The 9,970-nt window shown below is 49.4% G+C and overlaps 1 protein-coding gene across 4 annotated transcripts; it reads left to right on the forward strand.

The window, feature by feature from the left end:
- The first annotated feature begins 833 nt into the window (after window positions 1-833).
- LOC310887986 (exendin-3-like) lies at window positions 834-7,881 on the forward strand. Of its 4 annotated transcripts, XM_083814295.1 has the most exons (6): window positions 834-1,713; window positions 2,006-4,227; window positions 4,779-4,887; window positions 5,651-5,806; window positions 6,235-6,306; window positions 6,746-7,881. In XM_083814295.1, exons 3-6 carry the CDS (start codon window positions 4,787-4,789, stop codon window positions 6,753-6,755), a joined length of 339 nt encoding a protein of 112 aa, XP_083670421.1. In that variant the 5' UTR covers window positions 834-1,713; window positions 2,006-4,227; window positions 4,779-4,786; the 3' UTR covers window positions 6,756-7,881. The 4 variants fall into 4 exon arrangements, with proteins under 4 accessions (XP_083670421.1, XP_083670424.1, XP_083670423.1 ...); XM_083814298.1 differs by having other exon boundaries at window positions 834-4,227; window positions 6,238-6,306; XM_083814297.1 differs by having other exon boundaries at window positions 834-4,227; window positions 5,654-5,806.
- The last annotated feature ends 2,089 nt before the right edge of the window (window positions 7,882-9,970 follow it).

The raw sequence follows: 9,970 nt of genomic DNA on the forward strand, positions 1-9,970 counted from the left end.
CATTGAAAGACATAGCCAAACATCCCCGGCTGAGCAAACACAGCTTCCCTATCTAAACAAGCAAGTGAATCTTGAGGCATAATTTGTCATCTAATTGCACCTACACACCCAGAGTTAATTGTTGCATTTGAATGCAAAGAAGTTTTGATTTATGGCAAGATCGGGTTTCATCAGCTGGTTACCAGAGATGGCTGCCAAACTAAAAGCCACTGCAAACAGCCAAAGGAGGTCTCTGGTAGGCAAGATTTTTGCAAATCTAAAGACACAAGGGTTATTTAATCTCACAGAAGCCTGTTAGGGGCCCATAGAGACCAAGAGAGTGAAATTAAAACCTCTACCACATGTGTTCCAGGCTCCACTGAGGACTTTTTAGCCCATGCACAAAGGTAAATTTGTCTCGTTAGTTTATGTAAGATTTTGATAATGTTACAGGCAAAACCAGAAAGCAGATAAGAAAAACTTGTCAAAGTTTTCCGCATATCAAAGCCATTAACCACCATCTCTGTCTCAGATAATGAAGTGGAATTAAATAAGAATCCCCAGGCCTAGATTGGGATTTTGGCAGGCTGCAGGCACATAACCACCGAGGCAGTGAGCCAAACCTTTTTACAGCCACAGGAGCACCCAGTCCCGTGGGCATCTCCCCATACACTCAGGATTTTGCCTGCCCAGAACTGCCCCAGTTCAGCTCCCGTGGGGCCCCAGAACGAAGCAGCAACCGCTTGGTGCTGGGCCAGGGTGCCCTGAGGAACCAAGCCTGCTCTCCACAACCTATTAGCACAGCTGACTACAATCTCTTTCCTCCAAAAGCAAGAGGGAAGCACCCACCTGTCGCTGAAGAGCATCGTTTCACTGCAGAGCATCATGCTGAGGGCCTGCAGAGAGCAGGGGAGCCACCAGGCTGGCAGGCTGAAGGCCTTGGAGGGGCTGAGCACCGGGATTTAGCGGCAGCGAGGGCTCAGCCCAGTGTCCTGCATCCTGCTCCTCCTGCTGATTGCTGGGTTTTCAGCCAAAGCCTCTGACCTGGGCTTCACATGGTCCCCAATGACCAGCACCTCCCTCTGATGAGAAGGAGCAGGGACACTCGAACGGGAAGTGTCACCACTGTGGGACACCCACAGGGTGTCCCAGTCCCAAATGTCAGCTCCCCAATGGCCCTGATGTGTTTTGCCAGCAATCCCCCCTTAGTTTCCAATATGGGAAGCTTGCCCTTGGCCATGGCACCCAATGGCCAGGATCCTGAGGAGCTGCCAAAAAACCTCTCTGGGAACACAGAGTATCTTTTTTTATGGACCTTCTTTTGCTGTTAAAGAATACCTGTGAAGGAAAACACAGGAAAAAGTCCAAAAGAGGCTGAAACTGAAACCGTGCACTCAGCGTCACCCTGAAGGAGATGTTTCAGGTGAAACCACTGACCCAAGAAGGTCTTTCTTTGCTCAGTTATGCCTTGGCAGTAGCAAGCTCTGACACACAGGTATAAGATTGCATTTAATTGTGACCGGTGAGGGAGGAGGCCACCAGCAACTCCAGCCATGGGGACAGTGAGACCGCAAGGAGCTGATTCATGGGGCGCTGGGCTCTGTGTCGCGGGGCTGGGAGGTGTGCACAGGGGGTTGGTTTCCCATCCCCTGCTCTCCGGAGCAGGGTGGGACCCGAAATGCACCCTGCAAAGCTGTGGAATATGACAGGGCTCTTTGCAGAGGATCCAGGAAGGTGAAGTCGAAGCCTTTATTCCTTCTTAATCACAGTAAATCCCTCCAAAACTAACCATCGCTTGGTTTGATTGTGCCTGCAGCTACAGGGTGGGAGTATCAGAGCACTTTGTTGTGTCTAAGGTGCCTTCAAGCTTGTGCAGGGGGGCAGCAGGGGATGCCATCACGACCCCACTGCTCCAGGCAGGGAAACCGAGCCCCAGGGCAGGAGCTGGCTGGTGACAGCATGAGGCTCCGCAGGTCTTCGCTGTATTTTAAGGACAGGTTTAAACCTCAATGTATCTTTTTTCCAGCCTGATTGTGGAAGGCCTGGAAGGCCACGTCGCACTGCCACCATCAAATCAGCCTGGCAACTCTTGCCTCTCCCGGTGCTTGCAGATACCAAAGCTGGAGGCAGGAGGGCAGACTGGTCACACACCTGGACCTAACAGGGAAATGTCCTTTATCAGAGGATGGATGGAGTGTGGATGAATTTATCTAACCACTGGCAAAACGGGAACATGGAGCATGGTCCAGGAGTTTTCCCATCACTTCAGTCCTTGCAGGGAAGGTGCACCAAGTAGGACAGACTGAGTGCTCTGGGATCCACTAAGCAATGGGGAGGAAGCAGCAAGGCAGAGGAAGGACAGGCAAAGGGCAGGCAGACAAAGGCTGCCACCTGCTGCCCATAAAAACCTCTCCGAGCCCTAAAACAGGACAAAATACAGATCTGTGCATGCACCTTGGAAGCACAGGTCCAAGCTCTCACAGTGCCATCCCCCAGCATGGGAGAGCCACCAGCAGCTCAGCCCGGGTGTGAAGAAGACACTCGGAAAGGGAAGACTGTCACATCCCAAAGGGCCGGTGAAAATCACCCCGGGTAGTGGAGGAGTCTCATAGGACACTTCCCCATCCCACTCTGACACTGGGAGCCACTATTAAGAAAAGTGAGAAGCAGCACAGAAGCATTGCCCTGGCTGAGCTGAATTTCCCTTCTCCCGAGCCCTGCGCTGCTGCAGAGAGTTCGTGTGCCTTCCAGGCCAGGGGGACATCACAAACAGTGTCACCAGGAGCTAATTTGGTAGTGTTAATAAATATTCCGTCCAAGTGATGGGTGGGAGATCTGGACCTCTCTGAAGGTTGAGCTAATTAATCTCCTACCTTCCTCCTCTGATGTCAGGCTTTCTCATGAGGCCATTGCTGGCCCTAATTAAAAGGCTCTTCAAGATGAGTGTCCCCTGAACACCAGTCGCATTTTGGAAGTGACAATAATTACAGAAATTTCTTTGGTAGAGTAATAATAATTACCCAACCACGAGAAGAAAGGTCCCAGGAGGAAAGGACAGCAAATGGTGGAGAAATCACGGATCAGAGTCCTCATATCTTCTGGTAGCTGCTGTTGGGCAAGGGAAAAACATGGCCCTGCTTCCTTAAGGCTTGCTGGTCTCTGCCCATTGACTGTAAACCTGTAAGAAGTGTGCATTTGGCCCCCCAAGCACTGAACTGTAGAATCTCTTATGCCAAGAGCTCCCCCAGTGTCTCCAAACCACGCAGAATTGCAGTCTGCCATCAATTCTCCGGTCGAGCAGCCCTAAAAACCTCGTCCAACCTCCTGGCATCCCCAGGGAGCTCAGGGCTTTGCTCTGTGTCCGTAGGGAGCTGTCAGCACCAAGCACGCCTCTCTTCCAGGACCAGCTCCAGTTCTTTAGGGTTGCCATCACTTCTGCTGTTCTCCAGCTTTATTTCTATGGCTGGAATTGGGGATTTAAAAGGGATGAGCCCAGTTCCCAGGAGACACCCCTGCAAAACTATTGTCCTTGGCCTGACGAGTTGCAGATGTTCCCCGTTTCTGGTCTGAGCCTGGATGTCCCATGGGATAAAACACTGACCCAGATCCACAGCTGCCCATGCAGCTTCCAGTCACCCCCAAACTGATGAAATGACACCGATCCCCAATTCAGATTTAGCCCCAGAGGGCAAAACTAGGCTTGGTTGGAAAGTGGTGTCTGTCCGTCTTGAGCTGTAAGCCTGAATTTTACCGTGCAGAAGACAGTAGCAAGTGCTTGTGTGCTTTTTTTTCTTTTCTTTATGTTCTTAACTCACACCAAAGGTGTTTGGAAGGGCAGCCCTGCAGGCACAGAAACCATCTCTCCGTGCAAGATGTGCTGTGGCAGTGAGGGGGCCAGCTCACCTGAAAGGAGGAAACCGATGGGTCACTCCTGTGGTCCAAGCAGCAGAAAAAAAAAAAAAAAGATAAGAGAAAGAGCAATGACAAAAAATCCACCTCCTCCCTAAAGGCGTAAGCTGAAAAATATGGCAACAACTATATTTTTGCAACAGCCCCTCTTAAAAAATCCTGTAATGATTCATAATGACCCATCCAACTAAAAAGAGGAGTACCGATGACCTACCTGTCAGCTTTTAGCATCCTGCTAACAAGCTTAAAAGCACCAGTAAGGAGTAGAGTTTAGCCACATCCAGCTTGAAGGAGGAAAATAGGATCTTGCTTTTAGGGGAACGGTTGTCCCTGCAGAAGGTAAGTGCCTTTCCCTCCCTTCTTTACTACCAATCTACAAAGAAATTAAAGCAGAGTAAGGAAAGTGCTTGATGATAAACCAAAAGCCTAATTTTCTGCAAACAAGGGGCGGGGGGGTAGCATTTTACTCCTTTAACTGCTAAGCCATCCAGCCAAGATAGGAAATTTAAAACTCTAATTAGCCAACTCTTCTGAAAGCAGCTTTTCTGAGCAGATAATGGTCAGGAAAGTTCTGCAATATTGCGGTGATATGTGTGAGGTAGAAATATTGCTCCTGGATAGAAAGGGGAGGCTCGCGGTAAAGTTTATTGCGATGAACGATGTCTTTGGGTTACACAAACCCATTCCTGCGGCTGTGTGCCTATGACTGGGCAACACCGTACGTGCAGATAGATAACGATGTGATTTCCACATGCACCCACCAAAATGTTGCTGACACACCTGGAAAGGAGGCTGTGTCGTGCTGCATCCACCTCCTGCTATGCTGCAAGGATTTGGGGGGGGGGATCAAAGGTAATTGCAACCCAAGACTTCTCTATCTTGACTTCCAGGAAGGCAAATGAAGATCATCCGCTGGCTGTACCTCTCTGGGCTGGTGTTTGCTGTGTTGATCCCGGCAGGGTGGCAGATGGGTCTCAAGGACCTGGCCAATGCATCCAGGTACGGGCATCAGTGGAGGTGGCCAAGGGCGCAGACAGCGGCTGTCGGAGCAGCTCAGCTCTGCTGCCGGCTGAGACACGAGCGTTCCCGGCTCAGGGGCAGCCTTGCAATTAAAATGTGCCTGATCCTTTCATATTTGTCTGGACAAGCTCCCTCCTAGTGCTCTGCCAGCCCACGCAGGGACATTGCCACGTCCCCCAGAGATTTCACAGTGCCCAGACCCAGGGGTTGTGTCGGCAGCACAGGGAGCAAGCCTGACTGCTGCTTTCCTCCCCACTTATAGGGGGCATTGGGCCCCCGAAGGCTGAAGGCAGCTTGTGTCAGGAGCTATTAGCTAGAGCAGATTTGCTGGACATTGCAAGGAGCAGAGAGATCTCTGCTGCCTGCAGAGACACAGGGGCAGACCCAGGATGCGGCGATGCTGTGGGCACGGTGCTGAGCCCACCTCCACCCTGGGTTCCACTGTTTCCTTTGGGGTCCTTCTTCCTGGGCAAATTTTTGGAACGCTTCCATCGGCACCCCATTTGCATGCAGCCAAGCAAGGTACAGGATAAGATACTACATATATCGAATTTAAGGGACAACGCTGGCCAGGCTTGCCAGACCCCATGATTTTTATACATTATTACAGTTTTTCTGAAGAATGCTCCACATACCATGCTATTTTTTAGCCCCTGCACAGAGAGGGCACAGGAGCCCTGCTATTTTATATGCATCAAACCCTGTGTTTTCACCCATCTTTCCCCCATCCTTCCCTCCCAAGCAGATGGCACTCGTACAAATCCCAGAGCGCCCGCAGCTTCGCGTCCAACATCAAGCGGCACTCGGAAGGCACCTTCACCAGCGACTTCACTCGCTACCTGGACAAGATGAAGGCCAAGGACTTCGTGCACTGGCTCATCAATACCAAGCGTTACAGGTAGAGGGGCCGGGGGAGCGGGATGGCGCTGGGAAATACCCTCCCTGATGCAAACTGATAACACAGTGTTAGATATTTTCTACATTGTCCCTTGACATTCCTGCAGATGTCCATATTTTAAATTTTGCCTTCTGAAAGGAAAAAAAAAAAAAAAATCTTCAAAATGCTTGAAACCTGAAAAAACATTGGCCACATTGGATACTGTTGGGTTTCTGGCTATGTACCCTCATTCATCACATATCCAAAGGAAAAAAAGCACATTATGAAATCATCCCCAGCACATTCTTATTGAAAACATCCTTGTTGGCTTTGGCCACGTGCCATGGGGCAGGCGAGGCACTGACCACAGTGCTGCCTACCCTCGAGCCCATGTGGGGCGGCTTAGGGCAATGTCTGCAGCAGGTACCGCAGTGCTGTCTTATTTTCAGCAGCTCCACAAAGAGGTACCTGAAGGAAGACCCCCCCAGCATCCCCTTCCCAGCCACTGTCCTGCCAGCAGCGTAAGTCATCTCAAACCACATAAAAAGTAATTTCAAACTATATCCATAAATCAGATGGGTTTGGGGCAAAGGCAGCAAAGTGCCACTTCCTGAACCTACCTCTCCTTTTTGCTGTCTCACATGGATTTTCTGGCATTTCCATGTAATAAATAAGGAAAGTGAAGCTGTTTTGGGCACGGAATTAAAAAGTTCATGACAGGCAGAGGCAGTTTTGTTCTCACCGTGCTTTGTTCTGACATTTTTGCTTCATTTCTGATTTAATATGGGGGGATCATCATCTGCATTTGTAGGGGATATTATAAACAGTTCGCCAGAGCAAAGTGGTCCTTTGCCAAATGAGAAAATTGCCAACTTTCTTCAATGTTCATAAACTCATTTGGGGGAGTTTCTATTTTGTGAAGGTCTTTGATGTTCATTGCTTCTTTCCCCTTTTTAAAAGGTACAATTAAGTGGCAAACCAAGGCTTCCCAGCAGCGCCAGCCTGTGCTTCGTTTCCCACCTGCCTCCTGAGAGTCTGCACACACCAACGCTGCCGCTCAGCTTTCCCTTCCAACCTCTTCCCCACCTGTGTATTCTCTGTACCTCTTCCTGCAGCACTGCAGATCCTGCAGCTTTCCCCAGATTGTAATAAAACCCTTGCTAAAACTGTCTCCTGATGTCTCCAGCCCATTCAAGCACCCAGGGGGATCCCACACACTACTGGCTGGGGGGCTTTGGGGCAACCAGGCTCCGAGCCCCAGTTCAGCTCAGGTTTTCCCATTTTTCTCCAAGTTCTTTGAGATTTAGGTAAAAGAGCAAACAGGATGCACCTGCCTGACCCCATGAGGAGCCCATCCTGCACAGACCTGTGTCAGATGGGGTGTTGTAGGACACAAAAATAAATAAATGACTATATGAAAGACAACTGGAACCCTTCTGCTCCATTTCTATGGAAAATGGTACAAAAAAAATCCTCCCAAGGAGAAGAAACTGCTTGTTTTTTGCTACATATCAAGGGACATAAGTGACTTTGCTCAAAAAAAAAAAAATTATTTAATTTCAAATCTTTCCCCAATCAGCTGGTTCCTGACCCAAGCCCCAAGGGACACAAATTTCCCTAAAATCAGCACTGCTCACTCCCCCATCACCTCCAAAACACCTGTAAAAATCTCCAAAAAACAGCTCCAATTCCTCTCTGTCAGCAACACAGCCCTTCAAAAGACACGGGAGTGGCACAGTGAGACAAACGAGACTTTTATTGGATTATTTTCCCATTATGTTCAATGAGCAACAGAAAACCCAAGACAAACAGTGCTGTGACGGGTGAAACACGTCAATCGACAGCCACGATTTGCAGACAGGAACCACGAGACAGCGACACAGATTAATGGTGTTCGAGTTGCACAGAATAAGCCATATATAAATCAAATTCTAAAAAAAATCAAAACTTTGAACTGGCAAATAACACAGATTTAGTCAGATATTTTCTTTTCCTCCCCGTTTTATTTACAACACTGAGCATTTCCAAACTAGATCATCTCTTACAACAAAATAAACATATTTCAGTTTCTCTGAAACAAAAATAATTTCTCTATTTCTACATGTAGCATGCCAGGAGGAAGAATATACTAGGAGGGAAAAAAAAAAAAGAGTCAGCATCTTATTTATTACCTCTGTTCCCCCCGCCCCCCCCCCCCCCGGCTTCACCGAGAGCTTTCCATGCATTTTATTTTGGGAAATTTTTTCACAAGGGCCCATGGGAGGTCAGAGCTCTGCTTTTTGCATTGCTGGCTTGGCAAGCCTTCCTCCTCCTCGCACCCCTGGGTGCTTTTAAAGCATCATCCTGTAAAAAAGCAGCTCTCGCACATCGCCCTGGGGAGCTGTTTTAAGGCACCAAAAATGAGGATAACACCCAGCACCCTTTCTGCATCAAGGGGAACGGGGTTTGCTGCCAACCAAAACATCATGGGTCATGTCAAGGACTTCTTTTTTTTAAACCTAAAGCAACTCCTGGAATACCTTTGGAAGGGTTCTCCCCACCCCCTACAATTTTTCTCTGCACATGGAATTATTAAATCCTCCCAAAATATGGAGTAATCCACAGACTGATGGCGCATAGATGGGAGAGGCAGAAGCAGTGCTGGGACATGCAGCAGGCCCCAGGGGTGGTTGCAATTTCATTATTAATGAGACCTCATCTTTCATTTAAAAATATATATATAAAAAAATAAAAAGAAAGAAAGAAAAAGACTAACCCTGTAAATAGGGAAAAAAAAAAAAAAGGTTGAAATCCAGAAGATGATCATGCACCCCATGCTAGGGCACGCTGAGGAAGCCTGGCTTGCTTTTTAAATAAGGAACCACCAGAATTTTCCAGCACCCCTGAGGCCATTGGCAATGCAGACCCCGAGTGAGCCCACTCTCGCGGAAAAGCGGCCCCGCTCGCCTTCGGGCTGGTTTCTTTCTTGCTCTCCGAGGGAGCGCTGCCAGCTGCAGGAAACCGAGCGCGTGTGGAAAACAATCCCAGCCTCTGGCCCTGGTCCCTGGACCACAGGAGGGACCGGCTCTCTTCTCTTTAAATAGAGGCAGACAGAAAGAAAGCGATTGTCCCGAAGCTCAAGGGGCAACAATTCCTTGTTGGGGGCTGCTGGCAAGCAGCAAGCGGAGCCCGAGGGGCGCAGGAAGGCAGCGGGGCTGGGACGTGCATGGGTATTGCAGAGGAGCAGGCACCGGCTTTCATGCAAGCAGCTCAGTAAAAAGCCGAGTGTTGCACCTTTTCCTTCCTCCAAGCTTATTTTATTTTCCCCTTCAAGAACTAAACCAGTTCTCTCCCTCCGTCAGCCACCGTGCCATGCTGGCAGACATCAAAACACAGCCTGCAAAACCAAATCCACAATCTTTTGCCCCGCTTTCAGATGTACCACTGGCATCCTTAGAGAGGAATTCTTTCCTCCAAGGAGCACCAACGTGCCGTTGGTGCTTGGGATTTGTGCAATGCACAGAAAGACCCCGCAGAGCCGTCCCATCGGACAAGGTGGTGGCAGCAGCGCTCGTGCACCTGTCCCAGCTGCGCTCGTGGCACCGAGAGCCTGGAGCCAGTTTGGATAGGGATGGGACCACTATTTTTTTTTTCCTCCTGGGTTCTCCTCTCTTTCCAGGCTCCGTGGCCCCACAAGGGGCCTTGACTTGAGTGCACATGCCTGGGGTGTCACCACAGCCCAACAAGACAAAGAGAGCACAGGCACCATCCCTGCTCAACAGCATTTCCCTGCAAGGCAGCAGGGAGAGCAAAAAGGAAAAGGCATCTTCCCACTTCCCTCCTGCTTCGTCCTGCCCTGTGAAGGAAAAGGCTCTTTACAAGGATGGGGCAAAAAAGAGAGCCCTGGGGATGTAAAAGGGAGGAAAGCAGATGAGGCTGGCTGCTCCCACGACCATACAGTGTTTTTGAAGTACTGGATTTTAAGAGCTCCCTCATATGAATTTACAGCCAGGGGACAAGAAGGTGGCATTTCTGCCTTTTGCTGGGTGGGTGCTGCAGCCTCCAGGCTGATGACAGAACCAAAGCAAAAAAAAGATGTAAAACTGGAGCAAATCCTTTTCCTAAGCCTTAGCCCAGCTGCTCAGGTGATTTCCGTGCTCCCTGCCATGGAGGGCATCCCTCTCGTACCAGTAAGAGACATAAGAG

The sequence above is a fragment of the Anser anser genome (genome assembly GCF_964211835.1).
Source record: "Anser anser genome assembly, chromosome: 30".
NCBI lineage: Eukaryota > Metazoa > Chordata > Aves > Anseriformes > Anatidae > Anser > Anser anser.